At 35.3% G+C, this 23,884-nt stretch overlaps 1 protein-coding gene across 2 annotated transcripts; it reads right to left on the reverse strand.

The window, feature by feature from the left end:
* Positions 1–1,471: 1,471 nt before the first annotated feature.
* On the reverse strand, positions 1,472–6,926 carry LOC110615000 (phospholipase A1 PLIP1, chloroplastic). 2 transcript variants are annotated; one of them, XM_021756704.2, is made up of 6 exons: positions 6,794–6,926; positions 4,389–5,137; positions 3,243–3,737; positions 2,959–3,018; positions 2,423–2,839; positions 1,472–2,103 (listed from the first exon to the last, which is right to left on the reverse strand). In XM_021756704.2, the coding sequence occupies exons 2-6, from the start codon at positions 5,052–5,054 to the stop codon at positions 1,687–1,689; spliced, it is 2,055 nt and encodes a 684-aa protein (XP_021612396.2). In that variant the 5' UTR covers positions 5,055–5,137; positions 6,794–6,926; the 3' UTR covers positions 1,472–1,686. The 2 variants fall into 2 exon arrangements, with proteins under 2 accessions (XP_021612396.2, XP_043812477.1); XM_043956542.1 differs by lacking the exon at positions 6,794–6,926 and having other exon boundaries at positions 4,389–5,179.
* Positions 6,927–23,884: the final 16,958 nt, after the last annotated feature.

Raw genomic sequence — 23,884 nt, forward strand, 5'->3', positions numbered from 1 at the left:
AGCCATAGCTATGCTTCTCTTCTTCCTTCCTCTCTCTTGTTCATTCTCACTGGTCGCAGGCTCTCCTACCACCGTTGCGCCTCGCCTGCTAATTCAATCTCGACATCTCGGTTTCTCGCTGTGCTGTTCGTTCGTAACCTGAGTAGTGAGTTATGACTTCAATTATCCAAAGGTTAATTGGTCGTTCGTGGCTCTATGCATGTTGACAAATTCATATCTGTCATCTGTGGCTATGTGCAGTGTGTTTGCTATTTATTTCAATTGTCTGTTTGTTTCTGGTTTTCTGCAACTGCAAGACTGACTATTTTGTATTTGTCGTAATTGGTTTATGGTTTGTAAAAGATTGACCATTTTCCTGAAATGAATTTGTAGAGTTATTAGTTAATTAGTGATATACACATTTAATCGATAGTAATGTATAGATTGAATTTGAATTGCCCATTGCTTCAATTCTAGATTGAATTTAGTGTTGGATGGAATCACATGTTTGTTTAATTATTCATGTACCTCTTTTCAAATTTATAAATTCAGTTATAGAGGCGAATACCACGAAACCCAAAATTTTACAGAAGCTGTTAAACACGTTGATTGCTTGATATGTAGGACAATGCCAGTGAAATTAACCTGTATAATGTTCTGAGCAACTGATTTCATCCGCTGAAAAATTTTAAAGCATCCGCCTGCAGATTCCCTGCTTTTAGTTCTGACAAACTTGCACTGTATGAAAATGAAATGCGTCCCTTTGTATAAAAAAAAAATGCATCAATTGCATAAGCAAGCAGCCAGTGTCATAAGCATACATACCATCAGTATTTAAACCAAAAGTGTTACTAGCTGCTTTGGATCAAGTAAGTTTGCTCCACCCAAAACAAGTTTCATTTCTCGTTGTGGCTCCGCTCAGTACATTCTTAATCTAAAGCACACCTTGAATAGCATACACAACTTGTAAGAGAAAAGGAGACTGTGCCTCATCAAACACTTGTAGAGTTGTAGACCACAACCAGTGTAAGCAAGAAGAACAAGAATCCTAGACTCCATTAAGGCCACCTTGACCAATGCATTTGTGACCTCTTCCCTGCTCTCTCTCCTAGGGCTTAAAGGAGCTTTATATGATATCTTGCAACGTCTCTCAGTAAGCTTGTCTCCTAATTCTGCAATTAATTCATTTGATGATCATCATCTGCACAGTTTGGCATAGCCATTTATTATTGCCCTGCATCCATAGTAGTACATGGTTTCTGCAATCGCAATATGCTGTACTTTCTAGTATGTGAACATATTTTATTTTCATCGATTAATGTTGATCGTGGAATTTGGAATTTAGTGTCTATCTACTACTGGTGTTAGTAATTTGCAATCATTTAGCTCTTTCATGTAGAATTTAATTCTAGTCCTCCCCTCCACCCAAAAGAAATTACTCCAAATTTTAGAACTTTTTGATGTAAAGGCGAGTCTGAGACTGAGTTCAACATTGAAAAGAAAAACATATATATATATCTACAAATATTATGCTGTCTTTGCAGGAAGAAACATTAGGGATTTATTAAGGTGTTAGTCAGTGCTGAATGACAGCACAAATTTGTTAAAGCGTTTATCAAATGTACATTTGTAAGATATATACAGATAAAAAAAAAAGGAAGAACACAATTTTTTTTATGATGGTTGGATAACCCCTGCAAAATTGCTTCAAACTGTGATTACCTCTTTGATCGCTAGCATGCTGCTCTCCAAACTATTTTCATGGTTCCATGAATGTGGAGATGGTGAAGTGAGCAGTGGCCACAATATATTTCTCTCTTTTATTATTTTGTGAGCAACCACTTGTGTATTTTGCCTTAGAACCCTATTCACAGCCTTCAGATAGTTGCTTGAGTCGTGGTCTCTTAAGATTGTACCTTCTGAACCATAGGCTGTAGGATCACTTAGAGTTTCCAATGGGTGGGGACAATTGAGGAATGCCTTTAGAACAGCAGTGGTGTACCCATATTGGGTCTTGTCTAATGCATAGAGAGCACTTCCTGGAGGGAGGAAAGGGTGTGGAGGAGATGACTTCTCATCAGGTTGGAGAATGAATAATTTACCAAGTGGGGAGTACAACAGTTTCTAAAGAAAAACAGAAAAGAAAATGAATAAGAAGTTTAGACTTACAGTTATGAAATTTTAAAAAATATAGTAAAAGTAAAATATATGATTCATTTAAAGAGGGAACCTCACATTTTGAGGTCCACAAACCTTTTAAATTTGAGCAAGCACGATAAAGATTTTGGCCTTTAGGGTATCCCATGTTAGAATTTGAGAAAGTAGACCGTTAATTTTTTTTTTTTTGGTTATACTGGACTTCATAAGTTGAGGAATCTGTGTGTGTGTAACTGTGTATGTGTGTATGTGATGCTAACTTGGAAGTGACTGAGCAAACACTTACATTTTTAATCAGACAGGGGTGTGATCTGAAGGAGCCATTTAAGCGCTTCAGGATTTGAGCAACATGGTTGGGGTAGTTGCAGGAGAAAGCTCTTGGAACAATATCTCTATGCATCATCACATTGTGGACATGGTTGTCATCCAATCCCAAATCATTCAATATCTTTTGGCCTCCACAGAACACAAATGGTGAGCCAAAAGTGACTACTGGTCGAAGAGCAGAGGGCTTGACAACCTTCCTGGTAAGTAGCATCAAGTTGACTAAAAGAGAGAGACTACCCCCAAGTGAATGACCGGTAAATTGAAACTTGGCACGTTCTCCATGTGTAGCCAAATGCTCAACTATTTCTGGCATGAACTGCTCATATATTCCTTTTGCTGCTTCATAAATTCCTCTGTGAACTAGCACTTCTGTCTCCTGAGATAACACGACAGATACTAATGATATTGGTTTTTCTCATAGTCACCAAGTTTGGCACACAGATATTCACTATAGCTCCCCAGTCCAATCTGACAGAATATGCAATTAATACTCACCTCAAATTTGGAGGGTTCAAAGAAGAGATTCGCTTGCCAGGATGCCAGGGAGTCAGATCCCTGCAGTTTGAAAACATTCAACGTCTTAAGCATCTTTCACATCACCATCTCTCTTTCATGTTTACTAGATCATGACAATTGTGAAAATTTATTTTTTGCGCATTGGATTCTACTTGCTGGAAACTAGAGGAGCCATCTTTGACGGATTTCTACTACTTACTACTTAGGGCCTCATATAGTCATATTGCAGAAAAAAGAAGACGGATGGCAAGGGAATGAATTACCTGAATCACAAAGCATCGAGTATATGTGCTCAAGTCATCACAAACAAACCATTCACAAGGTGATGAGTGAAGTGACTGAAGGGCATTTGCTGCCTTCTGTTTTTCCTTCTCCCCTGCAGCAACAACTGCAGTCATTGTTGATGCTGCAACGGCTGCAGCCACCTCTGATTTGTATACTCGGGATGAAGTTTCTTCCTCCTCCTCTTCTGTACCTTCCCCCATATCCTGTATCTCAGGGCTACAAGATAAATTGTTTTTTCTGCGTGATTGGACATAGCATGCTGCGGAGGCAGCAATCTCATAAACAGATGTACGGAGGGCACGCTTCTTCTGCTCAGAGTCACTGGTTTCATCCAATTTGGATTTGTCGAGGGAATCAACAGTTAAACGGGTGGAGTCCTGATCAAGTTTTGCTTTTATTGCAGCTGCATCTGCTTTCTTCTCTAAGGAGGATGTTACAAATCTTAGGCCGTAAGATCTTCTCAAATCCTTGGCCTGCAAAATAGTGGATGTTTAATGGGTTTCTTTCTTTCTGAAAGGGAGGAACTAAAAGGGCATATGCTTTCTTTGGATCAAACTATGAATGAGTCGAGAAGAGAATTTCTTGAAGCCATAATAAATGTATTTCTTTCTTATAACTATTTTTCAAATCCAAAATTAAAATATGAAACCCTTGGTCCATGAGATACAATTAACTGAAGAAAGCTTTAAAAAATATAATAAAAACTGAAGAAAGCTAGAATCCTCAAAAGTTCCCAAGTAATCTATCTGCCTTGTCACTCTTTTTCTAATTCAAAACTAAAATAGAAATGTTAATTCATGCCATACAATTAGCTGAAGAACCCTTGAACTCCGTACAAATACACGAATTCTAAATTCCTAATGACTGCTATTGCCGAGAAGAAAGAATTATCCGCAGAGAAGGTATATTATAGGACTATCAATTATCCTTCACTAAGTAACAAACAAATATAGATTATGCAATAAATCAGAGAACAAAATGAGTGTATTTAGTATTTAAACATAAGAGGATAGGGAAATGGCAGAACTAACATTAACTCACGCCTGAGATAAATTTTTTCAGAATTGCATTAATCAAGGATTTTCAGGATATAATATAGAAAGACAGAGGCATATACCGCATACCTTGATTTCAGGTATAACATAAGCCATGTTGCACAAGAAAGCCAGCTTAGAGAATAGCTTGGTATCAGACCATGGTACATGAACCAAAAATCTCGAAAACGTTTCTCTATTATATTTCATTTCTTCTTCTCCTTCCTCTAAGTCATAATCCACCGTGCACAAATCCTCATCACCATCAAAGTTGCAGTCGCCATTTTCTTCCGCATCACAAATTTCATCTCCATCTATATCTCCTTTTTGCTGCCTATTCTTCCAATAACTTCTAATTTCCAGTAACGTCTCCACCCAATTTGCTCTCTTGACCTCATCTTCTTCACTGCTCTCCGCTGAACTTTCAACTGTAGTGACATTCATGTCCATGTCTTTGCTTGTTTCTGGGTCAAATAGAAATGATCGAAGTGATTTTGGGATTAGGGAGCCGGAAATTTGGAATGGAAAAATACCAAATGAACGGCTGCTCTTCAGCTTAGGCTGCATTGATGCAGCATGTATACGACTGACAGAATGACAAAGGTGGTTCTCCGAAACCGATCTTCGGAGTATGGCTTGGTTGCGCAGATCTTTACTAGAGTCTGAACGACGAAGACCATTATGTTCTATGAAAACACCTTTGGCGCCCATAGTTGTTGCCGGAGAGGAAGGAATAGTCATTGAAGCGCATGCCATGGCCTGTAACAGATTGTGGCTGCAGTGTTGATGGCTAGTATAATGTAATTGAAGAATCTCTGCCACCTGGGTCCTGGAGTAACCTGAAGGACACCCTTTGTTAGTTTGGCAGATTTCTTGAAAATAGATCAAGGTCCCATAACAGACATTATAAGGACATTAGGGAGAACCATACTTCCTTGAAAATAACGAGGCCATTAAGATGCCGAAAGTTCTTATTCTCTGTCAAATTACCAATTCAGTGAGATGTTTAAGACTACAACGATGTGTGGGGAAAGGGTATTAAGAGTCATTTGATTCGAAGTGAGAAAAGGACTTTTAGTTATGTTCGAGACTCTGTTACCATTATCCATGGAAAGTAACGGTTAAAACCTGCGACTTTTGACCAAATAAGCATATAAGGTTGCGGGCACCATTTCCCCTGGACATTAGAGTCGATGAATTCTGTACTTGAGTCTAACTTCTTATACAAAATTTTATACTTTGTACATAGATTCCCTCTTTATAAGATTATAAATGTAGCTCTCTATAACCCGGCTAATCTAAAAATCGAGTTAAAAGAGTAAAATTAACATTTAGTTAATTTTTTATGGGCACATTTTTCAAATTTGACTGTTTAAAAATATTATTCCCTTTCTACCATAATTTTTTATTTTTTTATATTATAATTAATATATAAATTAACTATTATAACTTTATTTTATTTTATTTTATTTTCAATATAATTTATTAAATATCATTTAATATTAATGAAATTTAATGGTTTAAAAATGGGTATAAAAAATTTTTTTAAAAAATAATTATTTTTTAATATACATAAAAAAATAAAATAGAGAAAAAAATAGTTTATACCGTAATGTACAGTACATTTAAAATCTTCCTATTTTGCAAAAAATAGAAAAAGGAATCATTATATTTTGTAAAAAAATGCAAAAAGGAAATATATTGAAATTTGGATCCTAAAATATTTTATAAGGTTTTATGGGATTTTGATTGGTTTAAATGAATAATTTTTATTTAAATTAATATTAATGCATAGTATCAATAAATGAAATTTTATATAAATTCACTATAATATTACAGTAGGAATTTATATAGATATAATCTAAATAAATATTTAATGATTTTCACAATTTATTGTTTTGGGGGACACTAAACCGGTCATAGGAACATGGTTATAAATGATCATTTGAAGAAGGATCAACACCTTTAGGTGAAAGAAAATGCCTTCTTCTTCTCTTGGAAAAGAGATATTACATTGCACCAATCCCAAATTCATGTGGAGAGCGTAAAGATGTTAATTCTTGCACTTCAAGGGGAAAAGGAAGTTTGCCAAACTCTACTTCCCCTAATGATGGGAAATAAACTATTGATTTTTTAGTTTGTTTGAAGAAACTATTGATATAGTTCTATATATACATATGTACTATTTTCCCGATGCACGTGATAGCTTTGTGCGTCTTTGTAACATAATCAAATTAATAGCAATTAAAGTTAATAGCTTGGCATGGTTGGATTTGGGGATTTTCTTTTTTCCGAAGGATTTGGGGATTAATGAAAGCGATAATTGTGGATAAGGGAAAAAAATTGGGGTGAATGGGTGATGCATAGCTTCATAATGGGGGAAAATGGTAAAAAGTTATCATGAGAAACCACATCAAAATTCACAAAATTAGAACAAAGAAATTTTTGTCTTGGACCTCAAAAACAATAAACTTAAGAATAATTTTGTCGTGTACCTGCAATTATAGATGTTATACTGTTGATCTCGAAGGGATTTCAACGTCCGCGGCCCAGGCTTAAAAACATCCGTCCCCGGGTACCTGCCACGACTACAAATCTTGAATTCTAGCAGCCATAACTAACAAACCTATGCAAATTGGAAAATAATCTCAAGGCATAACCTAGCATCCAAAAAGGGACACCAACGAAAAACTTTGTAGGTTAGCTTCAAATACCCTTTACAAAGTGTAAAGGAACAAATGTCCAAAGTGTAAGATTCTACTTGAATATCTTCCTGAAACCATTTTTTTTAAAGTGCAATGATAACACGGAAATAAGAATTCTATTCTTTCATGGAAAAAGAAAAAAAACAAAGGTAACATGGAAAATGAGAATTGTATTTCATATTTATTTTCAAAATAATTGAATAATATTTCATATAAAATTAAATTATTCAAATATAAAAAACTAATGAAAATTTAAGTTCATGGGAAATCATGTAAAAATAATGTGGATATTTAATAATGACGTGGCATTAATTCCAAATTTTAAAGTTATGATGTTTATTCTTATGAATATTGTTTCAGCCACAACAGAAACTCTCTGCAAGCATCATTATTTGTCCAACTAAAAATTTAAAATTTACAATTAAAATCTTACAACTACAGTTCATTAAATTAGACAACGTAATTTTATCAGAATTCTTCTCATAATGGTATGTGAATAATTCTTTATCTTTTAGACAAAAAAATAAAAATGGTGTTATCTTCTGAGAAACGTTTTCTTGTGCTAGTTACTTGTTGGCCTTTTTCTTTTCTTTTCTTTTCTTTTTTTTAATAATCAATTGGTAGCTTTTTTAAAATAACCAAATTAACCACATAATTATTTTTACTTTTTCACAAATAATCCTTTTTAACGCTATTTAACATCATTTAAATCCCAGGCCCATTGCAGGTAATAGGACTGTTTACTTATGCTTTTTCCAGTGGAGCTATAATATAATTAAGGTTGTAATTATATCAAAAGGACTCTGTCTGGAATTCTGTTGTTTGCAATATATATACATGTACAGATACATAACGACATAAATCATAGAAATTAAAGCTTTGTATGCGCTTCCGTTTCTTGGCCAAACTTTGAAATTTTAACCAATTGAGAAGGTATGATAGGAGAGGACACTATTCAAAGTTTCAAACAAAGTTTTTTTTTTTTTTAAAAAAAAAAAAAAAGAAAGCATGGTTCTCAAATAACTCTATCGATCACTCTAAATCGCCAATATCAATGAACACAAGGATATTGTTAAAATAAACAAATAAATAAAAGCAAAACAAGTATATTCCATTTCTAGGCTAATCTCTAGTAAATTCACAATGATGACTCTTCTAGGACTTGCTCTAATCCCATATATAAAACCATAACGCAGCATAAGCTAATGGGAAAATTTTTTTTTATAAAAAAAAAGCCTTAGTATGTCATTATCTTACAGTTATATCTCCCAATTTGTATTACACATATTTTAAATTTAATTCTTTTTTTTTAAAAGTTAACCAAACTTCTTCAGCATCCAGTAAATACAAGGACCAAAGGGTACGCTGCTGATCTCTTCCATCTATACTAGCCAAGCAAAGAATAGAGTTGATAACAAAATTGCACTACTCATCTGTTATAAATACCTGGTGGTCGTTAACGCACTAATAAATTTTAATTAAGAAATGATTTCTTATAATTAATTAAGCTCAAAGAAAAGTAACTGCTTAATCAAAAAATTACCTTACAATATCTCATCAGCGCGAGACAGATACATTATAAACCTTGATGTTTCTTCCACAATGGTAATCAATGGAGGCTGTGTTGAAGCGAAAAGAAGACGCCAAAATCTCTAACAGATAGCGAGGAGCAGAGAGAATCTAGCAATGGAGATTTTATGCTTTCAGCAGAATCTTAGTGACGAGATTCTCTGTGTAACGCAAGGAAGTAGGGTGTTTTTATTGCTACATTTGTTCTCTGATGAGATCCATCATCTATTTTATTTAAAAATGTTTGATCAGATCTCTCTGTCTCTGGTCTTTACTCTCACTTACAGAGAAGGAGAGCGAGAGAGAGAGATCTGGCTCGCCACAGACGAAGATGTGTGTGCAAATGTTCGATGAATAGGCGGAATTAAAAGGCTCTCGCCAGAGAGAATCCGTTCACGTGTTTATTGAGGTGACGACATTGCTATTTTTTGTAGACGAAAGTGCCCCGGTTGTTCTTCTGTTGCCCTTTGGGTCGCCGTTTTTGGACCCATAATCTCAGGGGTATTCTCGAATATCTAAATTATAGGCTATAAACATTAAAAGAGATTGCAGAAGTAAAATTGTTCTCCAGTGGTGGGTCATTTGAGAAGCTGCCGCACAGCCAAATGGGTGGTTGCATGAGGCACCCATTCCCAGCATCCTCCACGTTGATTCACGCCGATAACAGACAACCGCATGCCATTTCCGGCCACCTCCAATGGCTTTAAGCAGCACACCAAAGGGCTTTGAGTGGTCCATCTCTCCCTCTCCCTCTCTCTCTCTTTCTCTATCTTCTCTTGGCATTTGCTTAGCTCGCCAAGTTTACACAAAACAAAGATCTTCCCCTTCTCCGCAGCAACGTGCAACTCGAGGGAGATATACTAGATTGGGCCTGGCTTAAAACTGTCAAGGCCCATTCAGAGCCTAAGAGATTGTCGAATATCTAAAAGACTAACACTTTGATTGGCTTGCCATTTTCGTTGTTGTTGGCTGAGTTTCCTCTCCTTGTTCATTTGCCAACCCAAACCAGTTATTTGGAATTGTATTTAGGTTGGACTTGCTAAACCTTAAACATATATTAGGTTACTTGTCTTGGAGGTTAGGTCCTCTACAATTGGGCCTCAAGCCTTTTGTGATTATTGCAACTTTTATCTTGGAAAAAACAAAATTTATTATGTGGCATAATTTTACGTGGCTTCAAAATCTCCGGCAGAGTAGCGTAAATTGTCAGGCCCATGAAAATTGTGTTGGCTACAAAACGAAAGAGAATTCCAAGTTAAAATCCATCAACGATTCATATCATATGCTCGATTCCTAAGGTGGACAGTTACAGCCTTACAGGTCCCCTCCCTCCCACTCATCAACAAATTAGAATATGTGGTCTTATTTAAACTAAATTTCAAAAGAAAATAAAAGGTATTTTTAAAATTATTTCAATCATTGAATTATTTCAATTCAAATTAAATTAAAATTAAACATACTTAAAATTAAAATCATGAGAAATAATATTAATTATAAGAATTGTCTACTTATGCGTAGTATATATTAATTATTGAATGTTTAAATTTTATAAAATATTGATTTTGTAAATATATTATTCCATAAATATACTTTATATTTAAATTTAAACATAAATCGTTAATTTTGAGATATACCTTGGAAAGCATGGATTATTTCTTGGGATATACCTTTAGTTGTAGGTGGGTAAATGGGCCAAATGGGAACTTAAAGAACCCAAACTCAATCCATTAGATTTTCATTGAATTCACCATGGTAATACTAATTAAATTATAATTTTTTTTAATTTTTTAGAAATTTATTGATAGAATTAATTTGAATTTAAATATGTTAATAAAAATAATTTTTTTTAAAAAAATTTAAGGTTATCCACACGGAAAAAAAGAAATGAGTTAGATCAACAACATATAAAAAATATTAAAATGTTAACTCATAAATTTGTAAATAAATTAGCTCACCAACATAAAGGATCACATTTTTAATCACGTAAGGTAGAAAATTAAAAAATAAATTTAATTCTATTTTAAAATTTAAAATTTAGAAATGCTATGCCAATTAACTTCTCAAAAAATATAAAGAAATGTTATTATTTGATTTATTTACTATAAAAAATTTTATTAGGTAATTTATCATATTTAAAAATATATTAAAATATTTTTAGATCTTAAAAATTTTATTAATTAATTTTTTATTAATTTCAACCATTAAATATCAAAAAAAAATAAAATATCTTTAATATATAAAAACTAATCAATACTTTTTCCATCTTATATTTTTTATTTTTTAGTTGTTATAAAATTATTATTTGATCTTTTTAGATTATAATAATATATAAATTAACTATTATAATCTTATTTAATTTTATTTTATTTTTAAGAAATTTCTCTAAATATCTTTTAGTATTTAATAAAATTTAATATATTTAAAATGATTATAATTAAAAATTAATATTTTTTATTAAAATTAAGATAAATTAATAATTTTTATAATATATAAATTAAATAATAAAATATTTAACTATTAAAATTAATAAAATAATTAATTAATATATTATTTTAAAAATATTTATTTTTCTTATCAAAGTATGTTTTGTTTTTTTATATTGTGAATACTATTGTTTCCGCATGCCAGCAGAATAAATATTAAATTCCCCAAAATATAATTTGTAATCTTTGAGAAAAGACACATGAAACGCAAGTTGTGGGGGAAGCTGGGGTCTAGGGATATCCGAATATGCCTTTTTCTAGTTGCTTCACTTGTTCACTGTATCATAAGTGGGACATAGACCGGTGGACAACGCTACACTCCACAGGAAAGTTATTGGCTGCTCAGCAAATCGCCACAGACCACGTCAGCATTCGGTCCTTTTTTTTTAACAGCTTTTTTTTTTCCCCTTTATTTTTCTTTTCTTTTCGAGAAAACGACAATCTATATTATGTGCAGTATTTACTCTCTAGGCACGTTTGCTTCGGTTCTCAATAAAGTTCTATTATAATTTTAAAGTTCTATTTTAATTGTAAATTATATTATTTGAACTTTCAAAAAATTAAGGAAATTTAAACTTTATCTCAATCTGTAACTGGTCAAAGAGCAGCCTTTTAATAGGCAAGTATAAATATTCCTTAAAAATCCGTTAGACGGTCATAACGTTAGTTAGTGGTAAGAGACCCAGTCACAGTTTGACACGTTATCTTATGATTATGATGTTGTTTTTGGCTCTGAGTCGCCGTATTGAAACTTTGTAGTTTTGCATTAGGTGTAGAAAAATCAAATTCCAAAAAACGTGCTCCTATTGATTAGTTTTGTCTCCTCTCGCTATTCTTTTTTATTACCAATGATCCGTTCAAAGTATATCATCCTTTTCCAGAGTGCTAAAATGATTAGTTTTACGCCATTGATCTTTAATTGAGTTCCGAAGTTTTTAAATATAATAAATATTTGTTAAAAATATTTTATTTTTTATTAGATTGATTAATATAAATATAATTTAATTTCAATTAAATACATGTGATTAATATATATATAGCAATATTTAATTTAATTTAATGATTAAAAATAAATAATTGAATGTATTAGTTAAATAATAATTTTGATCACATATATTTTAACTTTTTATATTTAATATTTAATTTTTATAAAAATATAATTATTTAATTTTTATATGTAAATATAAGTTATGTACACGTTTTTTATTATACTTTTAACAATTTTTGGGTTTAATAAATAAATTTATAAAGTTTAAATGTTAAATAATTGCACTTTGTTAAAATTAAACATGAAAATGTGACTAATCAAATGAAATTTTATATAAATATCTAGAGTCAAATTGCATATTTTCGCAACGATCTTTATTCTATAAATTCAAAATCAATCACATCAACTGGGAAATATTATTCAACCTAAAATGGCAAGAAACTCCAAGAAATTATCCAATTGGGATGCTTTATTTTCAACCCATCATCTTGGTCCGTCCCACGCTGAATTGTTCACGCGTGATCCAATACAGGATATAATTTTTTTTTTTTTTTTTTTTAAGCCATTGCATAATTTTTTCTGTCTTCATATTACCCATCCTTTCTCCAAGAGTGGCTTTTTCCTTGATGAAACATCACTCGTAAAAATGCTTTTACCAAGTGTCTTCGGTGCTCCATTGGCTGCTAGATCTTTTTGTTAAAAAAGGTGAACAATTAACAGAAAAAAATTCATTTATATTAAATTTATATAAATTTAAAATATTAATTCAGAATATAAAAATAATAAACACGAAAATATAATTTTTTATATATTTAGAGTAAATATAGATAAAAATTATGTTCGTATTAAACGAAATTTAGTTTAAGCATTACTCGCCTTAATCGTTGAATAAATTAGTGGGTGTAACAGCCCGGAAACCGATACCCTGCCGTAACGGCTCCAAACTGTTCGGCGCTAGGATCCAGATCGGCTTAAGGCCGCCGGGACCCGTAGCAAGCCAAACATACATACTATTACCTGGTCAAATCCCATACATAATTAAAACTTAACCATAAAAACTTAAACATAAAACCTGTAATCTGAACATACACCAAGCTTGGTCCGTATGCTATAACATAACTGTGAACATAAACTTTTCCATGCTAGAGCCCTCATCAAATGCTCTGGCTGGGTCAACATTACAGACCTCAAGCCTGGTTCTCATCTCAACATTCAAAACGTTACATAACCATGCATCAACAGGGATTAACCAAGCTATAGGGCCAAACACACTCTAATCCATAAACATTAACTCTACTATCAGTTACATACATTATCTCAATTTACATTACATCAACTTATATTACATGTCCACTTCTAAAATACTAAACATAAGCATAATCTAAGCTATTACAACATGCATATCTGAACCTTGACTTTACCCTGCAGCCTCTGGACTCTGACTTAAACCTGCAACACTGGGGTTAGGGGAAAGGGGTGAGCTAAAAAGCCCAGTGAGTAGAAACAGGAAAAACCATTCATTAATTACATGCTTTCATGAAATGCGTCATAACACAAGTAAATCACATAACTTTCTCTGGTCCGTCTCGGGGTTCATGCAGATAACTATTCCCCACGGAGTGTTTTCTGAGAGTACTCTTGAATTGCTAGCATCTTTACTCTCAAGGATCGGACATGACCCCAAAAATACCTCTGTCGGTGCCCGGCTCCCCAAAGAAGCTCACAGGACTAACATAGACATAACATGGTGTCTGGTCCACAGAGAGCTCACATGGACTTTCCTACAGGTACTCGTCCGGCTCTCAAAGGACTTAGACAAGACTCAATGACAGATATGGGCTATTGGAGTCGCCTTGGTCCAAACCTACCTCAGCATCAACATGAAATAATGCAATGCAACATATTCGTGAACTAGTGCAATCAACCTACTATACATAATCATGATGCATGCTCATGCTTTAGGCATTAGAATTTCTTAAAATAAAACATTAAGTTTAGTTCTACTCACCTCCTGGCAGACGCCGACTGACTCTGCACCTGCTAGCACTAATGGCCTCCTCGGTCTCTCGGGTCCGATCCTACACAGGTGGACTCGAATGAGGTGCCAAACACATTCTAACAACTCATAAACAACTCCCCAAAAACCTCTCTAAACATCACTTAAACATGCTTGGAAAACACCCAAGAAACGGCTGGACAGGGCACTTTCAGCGGCACCTTCGGCGGCCGAAAGTTCCTTCCAGAGACGAAACTCGGGTAGGTTCGGCGGCAGGTTCGGCGGCCGAAACCCTAGGACAGAAACGAAAGTCCCTCCTTCGGGGGCACATTCGGCAGCCTAAAGACTGCCTCCCATGCAGGTTCGGCGGCCGAAACTCCTTTCGGCGGCCGAACCTGGTCCCCTCTGGACGACAGGTCCGATTCTGCCAAGCCAAAAACCAACTCAAAACACCCCAAATCCTTACATACTCTCTCCCAAACATGCATACTCACTCCCACATGCATAAAGGAGCATAAACTAACATAAACTCCTCAACACAAACATCACATAACATACATTGGGTATAAAACCCACATAAACCTTAAACATGCATTTCTACCCAAACTCAACCATCAAACTCTATAAAACTTACTTAAAACTTCACTAGACATAAGGGAAAGCAAGGATCTACACTAACCTCTTGGAGATCGAGGGTGGTGTGACCCCTAACTCGGAGGTGTGGAGAATCCAAGCTCCAAAAGCTCCAAGCTCCCAAAACTCCTTTTTAAGCTTTAAATCTTCAAACACAAGGGTAGAAATCATGAAAAACTTGAGAGATGGGTAGAGAAAACACGAAAACGACCAAAGGAAGGCATAAACTCACCTGAGCTCGAGAATGGGGAGAAAACTCACCCATTTCCGATCTGAGGGCCCTTTATAGGTGGCCTGGTCAAAGACCTTCGGCAGCCTAACGTGCCCCCTAAACTCATGCATGTTCGGCGGCCGAACTTGACTTTCGGCGGCCGAACCTTGGCTCGTTTAAACAAGACTTTCGGAGGCCAAAGGCGCTCCCGAAGCCTTTCCATGTTCGGCGGCCGAACTTCACTTTCGGCGGCCGAACCTGGTGAATGCCTCCTTGGTCTTTTCTCTTCAAAACTCAATTCTTTTTCATTTAAAACCATGAAATCATGTGAAAAACATTTTAGAAAACACATTTTACCCCTTCTAGAGAGATCCAACCCCCTAGATTCCGCCGGAAGGCAGGAATCCCGATGCCGGATTCTAGCCGGGTATTACATTCTACCCCCCTTACAAAAACATTCATCCCCGAATGTTAAAACAACAAACACAAGCATGCAAGCAAGCAAGCGAATCCTAAAGCTTCTCTCCAAAGAGAGACACCAAACGCTGGAGTAAGAACTCCCAGGTTCCTAAACTCCACAAGCTTCTGCTGCGCTACTCTGATCCTTCTCTATCTTCTTCCTTCTCTGCTCTTCCTCTTCTCTTCTCATCTTTACTAACTGGCTTCTTCTCACTACTAACCCAAAACTAACTCTTACTCTCACAGGTAGTACCCGAATTTCAGATCTATCTTGGAAAACAAACAGCCTCTGACAGCTGTCCCAATAGATCATCCATCCTACATGGGAATACCTGCTCTTGGTAGTGACCTCAGTCAATTGTTTACAGTCGTTACAAGGTCTCACAGATCTATCCTTCTTTTCCCACAACAACACTGGAACAATCCAGGGTGAGGTACTAGGTCGGATAAAACCCTTATCTACCAAGCCTCACCTCTATTCTGACAACTCTTAACTACAGGTGCCATCCTATAGGGAAGGACAGAAATGATTCTGCGTCCAGACATCACTCCTATGCTCAACTCCATTCCCTAACAGATGGTAAACCTGACAACTCGCCTGGGAATACATCTAAGAACTCTCAAGCAAGAGCTAGAACCCTCTGACAACCCCTCCTACGCACCCTATGAGCCTGACAGGCTGACATCAAACTTCTAGGCAACCTACACTGTCCCCTCAAAAGACTACCTCTGATCCATCATGTCCTCTGAACCTGGCCACCTAGTCTCTACGGACCAAGGTAGCACCACAAGTAGAAACCCAATCCATTCCGAGAGTGACGTCTGAACATTCAAGTCCAAGACCTCAAAATCGGGTGGATGGATTCTACCCTCAGTTGACACCTGAACTGAACCGGCAGACTGACTCTGCCTCAGATGGATCACACTTGGGTCCACTGACCCTGAGAGAACACTCTAGCCTAGAAGTTATCAACCCAACCCCTCGACGACTCTTAGAGCAACTAAAGAAAGAGAAACTCCAGGGTTCACAAAACTTACACATCAGAACGTCAAAGTGAGCGTACCTGACACCACCGTGTTCGATGTGTCTGCCTCCTGCTGAGCCTGGACGAAGATCCGAGCCGGAGCTGACGGACCTCCCCTAAGGGAACCTGCTGAAGAAGAGGCTGCCCCTCTCCCTCTGCCTCGACCATTAGCCTGAAACATGGTTTGAGCTGCTGGCTGAGACTGAGCCAACCTGGGCACAGTGGGACACTCACGTGCTATGTGCCCCTCCTGTCCACACCTGAAACAAGCTGTAGTCCCATAACGGCAGACTCCCTTGTGCGGCCTTCCGCACCTCAAGCATCTTGAACTGCCTGAGCCAAAGCTTGAGCCACCAAAACCCAAACTAGCCTTCAAATTCTGCCAAAACTTCTTCTTCTTACCCCTAAGGGTTCTGCCCCACTTCACTCTTCTAGTGGTGGCTGTACTCAGAATGGAGGGATCAATCCCTCCTGAACCTGAGATTCTAGAATCCTGAGTCTGAGTATCTTCCTGGGAATCTCCCATACCTTCTCTAAACATAGCCACATCCAAACCCATATCTCTCCTCTGAACATCCATCTCATGCTCTCTCATACTAGCTGACATCCTCCTTAGATCCATACCTTCTCTGCTTGCATCAAAAGACCTCCTAGGGTCTCTTGATGTCCTCCATCTACTGACTCCCCACGACTACGCTCTCGGCAGGGTAGGGGGAAAGGTGTCCATACCTTCCCTCTCTGACGGAACTCCTGTCGATTCCACAGATCGACGAGCACCCCACATCCTGACTCCTCTGAAGCACACACACAAGCATGCAAACAACATCAGCATCATACGGTCCATGTGGAAACACATGAACCTACATCATACATACATAGCATACATAACATGTCATACATCATAGCATTTATGCACATGCATGAAATCATGGCATATCACATCATCATAGCAAGACAGGACTCGACATCCTATCCTAGTGGACATGATTCTACTCTTAATCTTTCTTAATGTGCTTGCCCTACTAACACAACCTCTATGACAACCTCTTTCCGATGTGAGATATCTCAAATCCCTGAGCACATCGCTCAACACATCGTACTCTTGAGGCCCTAAGCTCTGATACCAACTGTAACAGCCCGGAAACCGATACCCTGCCGTAACGGCTCCAAACTGTTCGGCGCTAGGATCCAGATCGGCTTAAGGCCGCCGGGACCCGTAGCAAGCCAAACATACATACTATTACCTGGTCAAATCCCATACATGATTAAAACTTAACCATAAAAACTTAAACATAAAACCTGTAATCTGAACATACACCAAGCTTGGTCCGTATGCTATAACATAACTGTGAACATAAACTTTCCCATGCTAGAGCCCTCATCAAATGCTCTGGCTGGGTCAACATTACAGACCTCAAGCCTGGTTCTCATCTCAACATTCAAAACGTTACATAACCATGCATCAACAGGGATTAACCAAGCTATAGGGCCAAGCACACTCTAATCCATAAACATTAACTCTACTATCAGTTACATACATTATCTCAATTTACATTACATCAACTTATATTACATGTCCACTTCTAAAATACTAAACATAAGCATAATCTAAGCTATTACAACATGCATATCTGAACCTTGACTTTACCCTGCAGCCTCTGGACTCTGACTTAAACCTGCAACACTGGGGTTAGGGGAAAGGGGTGAGCTAAAAAGCCCAGTGAGTAGAAACAGGAAAAACCATTCATTAATTACATGCTTTCATGAAATGCGTCATAACACAAGTAAATCACATAACTTTCTCTGGTCCGTCTCGGGGTTCATGCAGATAACTATTCCCCACGGAGTGTTTTCTGAGAGTACTCTTGAATTGCTAGCATCTTTACTCTCAAGGATCGGACATGACCCCAAAAATCCCTCTGTCGGTGCCCGGCTCCCCAAAGAAGCTCACAGGACTAACATAGACATAACATGGTGTCTGGTCCACAGAGAGCTCACATGGACTTTCCTACAGGTACTCGTCCGGCTCTCAAAGGACTTAGACAAGACTCAATGACAGATATGGGCTATTGGAGTCGCCTTGGTCCAAACCTACCTCAGCATCAACATGAAATAATGCAATGCAACATATTCGTGAACTAGTGCAATCAACCTACTATACATAATCATGATGCATGCTCATGCTTTAGGCATTAGAATTTCTTAAAATAAAACATTAAGTTTAGTTCTACTCACCTCCTGGCAGACGCCGACTGACTCTGCACCTGCTAGCACTAATGGCCTCCTCGGTCTCTCGGGTCCGATCCTACACAGGTGGACTCGAATGAGGTGCCAAACACATTCTAACAACTCATAAACAACTCCCCAAAAACCTCTCTAAACATCACTTAAACATGCTTGGAAAACACCCAAGAAACGGCTGGACAGGGCACTTTCGGCGGCACCTTCGGCGGCCGAAAGTCCCTTCCAGAGACGAAACTCGGGTAGGTTCGGCGGCAGGTTCGGCGGCCGAAACCCTAGGACAGAAACGAAAGTCCCTCCTTCGGGGGCACATTCGGCAGCCTAAAGACTGCCTCCCATGCAGGTTCGGCGGCCGAAACTCCTTTCGGCGGCCGAACCTGGTCCCCTCTGGACGACAGGTCCGATTCTGCCAAGCCAAAAACCAACTCAAAACACCCCAAATCCTTACATACTCTCTCCCAAACATGCATACTCACTCCCACATGCATAAAGGAGCATAATCTAACATAAACTCCTCAACACAAACATCACATAACATACATTGGGTATAAAACCCACATAAACCTTAAACATGCATTTCTACCCAAACTCAATCATCAAACTCTATAAAACTTACTTAAAACTTCACTAGACATAAGGGAAAGCAAGGATCTACACTAACCTCTTGGAGATCGAGGGTGGTGTGACCCCTAACTCGGAGGTGTGGAGAATCCAAGCTCCAAAAGCTCCAAGCTCCCAAAACTCCTTTTTAAGCTTTAAATCTTCAAACACAAGGGTAGAAATCATGAAAAACTTGAGAGATGGGTAGAGAAAACACGAAAACGACCAAAGGAAGGCATAAACTCACCTGAGCTCGAGAATGGGGAGAAAACTCACCCATTTTCGATCTGAGGGCCCTTTATAGGTGGCCTGGTCAAAGACCTTCGGCAGCCTAACGTGCCCCCTAAACTCATGCATGTTCGGCGGCCGAACTTGACTTTCGGCGGCCGAACCTTGGCTCGTTTAAACAAGACTTTCGGAGGCCAAAGGCGCTCCCGAAGCCTTTCCATGTTCGGCGGCCGAACTTCACTTTCGGCGGCCGAACCTGGTGAATGCCTCCTTGGTCTTTTCTCTTCAAAACTCAATTCTTTTTCATTTAAAACCATGAAATCATGTGAAAAACATTTTAGAAAACACATTTTACCCCTTCTAGAGAGATCCAACCCCCTAGATTCCGCCGGAAGGCAGGAATCCCGATGCCGGATTCTAGCCGGGTATTACAGTGGGCAAATGAATTTTTGATAGTGGGGACAATGAACACCATTCCATGCCTTATCATGCCGTTGTAATTGGGAAATTTTTTTGGAGGCACCAATCAAATTGCACCATGTATAGAATAGAACAATTATTGTCTTCTCCTAGTAGACCAGGGCATGAGGATTGAGGAATCTAATTTAACCAATTGAGATAGCTGATTGGACCTTCAACATATACTAAGGCATTGAATCCCTAAATCACTTTTTCTTTTCCAAAAAAAAAATTGTCTTGAGTAGAAAATTGACTGGTGGGTATCTTTGCTTATTGACAAGGGAACTTTGCTTTGCATTTACGTTTGCCAAATGAAGCATGAATTGAAATGGTCACAGCTGAATTTTTACACTTGGAACTCCATGGATGTGGCAAGTGGCAATCTGAAGACAGTGGGAAAAAAAAAAAAAAAAGCTTATCGCTTTCATGGAATTGATGCATCAACTTTCCCTCATCCATTCAAATTCCACGATTCAATTTTTCATGATATCCATGACACTAAATTCCTTATCACAATCAGAAACCAAGATTAGATTGATGATTTTTTTTTTTTAAATAAAGGACAATATGTTCTTGAAAATGTTTGAAAAAAAAAATATAATGTGAAATTTTCAAAATAAGATCCAAATATGAAAACAAATTTAATAATTGTTAGATTAATATTATGTTTGTTTACAAAAAATACTTTATATTTAAAAATATTTTTCATAAAAAATATTTTATAATAAAATACTTTATTGTTTATTTTTTTTATTTTAATTTAATTGACTAATTTTTTAATATCTTAAATATTAAAAAATATAAAAAAATATATGAAATAAATGAAATCTAAATAATATATTAAAATTTATTTAAAATTAAATATAAATATAAATATTTAATCTAATAGTTATTGAACTTATTTTCCATATAAAGTTATGTTTTTCACATCCTTAACTTATAAGATAGGTATTTAATTAATGAGATATTAACAGCATCTAATTAATAAAAGACAAACTCGATCGCCAATAATGCATGAATCTCAAAATATATTTTTCTGTTTTTTTTTTTATATACGCCTGATAATTACAAATAGATTTTTTTACTATATTTATAAATGAGAAGCAAATGGAAGGTTCGCTTTACGAAAGTGGAATTGTGTAAAAATATAAAAGTGGGAGAGAACAAACAATGAACATTTCACATAGTTCGGACCTCAAACACAAATCCACTTAGAGGTGTCTTTATCGAACCTCCAATTTCAACGTGCTACCTCTTTCTTGCCTTTTGCACTTACCCACCAGTTTCTCCACCATCTGGGTCGCCCTTACCTAACTCAATTGCCTCTACTTACGTTTTACCATTAAAGTTAAATAAATAAATATTAATAAGTATTGAATGTATCGATAAGATCCATTTTTATTTTTAATATAAGAATTTAGACTTGATAATTGGAGGTGGAATTATTGAAACTTAAAAATATAATAGTAAATTTCAAGAGACTAGTGTTATGTGAAACATAATATAAATGTGATTGGATAATTCAATTAAAAATAAATAATTTCAAAATGAATGTGTTGATAGTCTAAAAATAAAATGTCCACGTAACAGTTTGTATGAAAAAACAAATGTGATTGGACAATGGCAGCTAGTTAATTGAATCACATGTAGAATTGAGCCATATCATGTAATGTTGATTTTAAAATAAAAAATTAATTTGCCCTCATTGATTTTGATGCACTAATATCTTTTAGAATGTGAATTATCCTGTTTACTTGTTTAATTCAATTTCATTTATGGTATTGACTACAAATTAAAAAATTATTTAAATTACGTTTAATTTGACTAGTCTCTTTAAATTTTTAACAAGTTTTTTTTTCTAAATAAAACAAATATAATACAACACTGACAGAATTTTAAAAAAAATTCAGGAAAAAATTTAAATAAATTCATAAGAATAGGCCTAGTCTAGAATTAAGAAAATCTTACTCAACTAATACAATTCTAAGGTAAATTGAAACTCCAATTTAAATAAAGAGAACTGAATGGGAGAGAACTCTAATTTGACAAAGTGATACCTTTGCCAACGTCTTTCTAAGACTGTCGAAAATAGAATGCGTCAAAATACAAAATCACTCGACACACCAAATATCAAAAAGTGCAAAAAGAAAAAAAATATAATCGGAGAGGTAGAGAAAAGCATCATATGTCGATAAGTGTCAATAAAATACAAAAAAAACACAATTGGAGAGAAAAAAAAGAAAAATAAAGGAAAAAAATTTAATAGGTAACAGAATAGAAATCAACCATTTAAATCTCATATAGGTACAAGAGGACCAGAAAGCCGATGGAAAATGACGTCAGTAATATTTTTTGAGATATTCAGTGTAAATGAAGAGATGGAACTCGCGAGATCCAGTCCTGTAACAATCATAAATATTAAAAAAATAGAGTTTTTATCATTCCTAATCTGTAAAGATATAATCAGCAAATAAAACTCAATATATAAAAAAAAGTACAGAAAGACATCACTATAAATATAGATGGGGAGAAAACTCTCGCGATGAAGTACAACTCTGCTAAAAGAATTTAAAAATCAAAAAAATTATCTGTAATCGATAGTAAGATTAGAGCTGCACAACCGAGGAGGAGAAAAAGTAAAGTTTCCTCCGCTGAAAAAGTTTGAGGAAATTGGGATCACATTGACATTGATAAGGAGACAAAACCTTAAAAAAAATTAAAGAGAAAAAAAATTTAGTGTTTTTTTTTTAAATAAGTTAATAAATGAATTATTCATATTATAAAATTGTTGATGAGTTATTAATATGTTTTTAGTTATACAATTATGACTAAATTTAAATACGTTGTTCATTTATTACTATAAATAAAAATAAAATTCTGAAAAAATATATATTTTTTAATTTCAATTTTATGCTTATGAATACAAGAAGTTTTATTTATTTTTTTTTTTACAATTTCTAAATTTTGAAATGTTATTTACTTTTCGGTATCATATCTCTCTCTTTTTTAGTCAAATACAGTCTATATTAGCCCTAACCTAATGCTAACATTCTTTTTATGTTTTATCCAATAAATTTTACGTTTTATAATTAAAAATAAAAATATAAAATTATAACAAACTTGCACTAAATATTTCTTTTTTAAAGAAGATAAAGATAAAATTATTAGGTTTTTTTATTATATTATAATTTTTAATGATTAAATTTGACTTTTATTTATAAAAAATTGTTTTTTTTTAACAAATAAAATTACAAAAATTCCAACTTTTATAGACGGACAAGGCCCCATTAGCAGAGGTGAAATGAGAGAGGCCAAGTGGCCGTCCATAACGTTGCAGCGTGGAGGGCGATAACATATGAGAAACTTTTTCGTGTTGAAATTAGAGTGGTCGGTGTCACTTCTGGGTCACCGTAAAATTCATCTTGGAATTACGTTTACGTGGATAAACTCTAGTGCTTTCGTGGCCCTATTACAATCCACAAGAAAAACCCTCACTTTTCAGCATTTATTGTTCATCCTCTACAAAAATTGACAATCCAATTCCTCAATATCATATGTTTATATTATTTTATTATAATTAGAAATTTAAATTATTTAAATTTAATTATTTTAATAAAAATAATTTGATTTTATTTCTTTTTCCAAACAAGTTTAGTTTTAATTATTTTTAAAACGATAATTAAATTAACTGATTAATAAAAAAATTAATTATATATTATTAATTTCTTTTTTTTATAAAATTTCAGTTCATTTTTTAATATTTAAAATTAAGAAAAAAACTCGATTAATTGGAAATTCAACTCGATTTATCAAATGGTCCTCTCCACTAGATGCTGCTCCAGCGGAAATGCGCACGTACGAAGTTGCTCAAAAATTTTTTTCCCTCATTTAAAAACACATGCTTTTTTACTGTTTTAACATGTCTCCATTTAAAAAAAAAAAAAAAGAAAAGAAAATTAACATGTCTGTTTTCTGTTGACTTGCCATAT

The sequence above is a fragment of the Manihot esculenta genome, chromosome 5 (genome assembly GCF_001659605.2).
Source record: "Manihot esculenta cultivar AM560-2 chromosome 5, M.esculenta_v8, whole genome shotgun sequence".
NCBI lineage: Eukaryota > Viridiplantae > Streptophyta > Magnoliopsida > Malpighiales > Euphorbiaceae > Manihot > Manihot esculenta.

Coding starts and splice junctions, on each gene's coding strand:
- LOC110615000 (XM_021756704.2), bottom strand. CDS start 5,054: ATGGCATGCGCTTCAATGACTATTCCTTCCTCTCCGGCAACAACTATG. Junction 3,019..3,242: donor CTCGATGCTTTGTGATTCAG/GTAATTCATTCC, acceptor TTCAAACTGCAG/GGATCTGACTCCCTGGCATC. Junction 2,840..2,958: donor TTGAACCCTCCAAATTTGAG/GTGAGTATTAAT, acceptor GTGTTATCTCAG/GAGACAGAAGTGCTAGTTCA.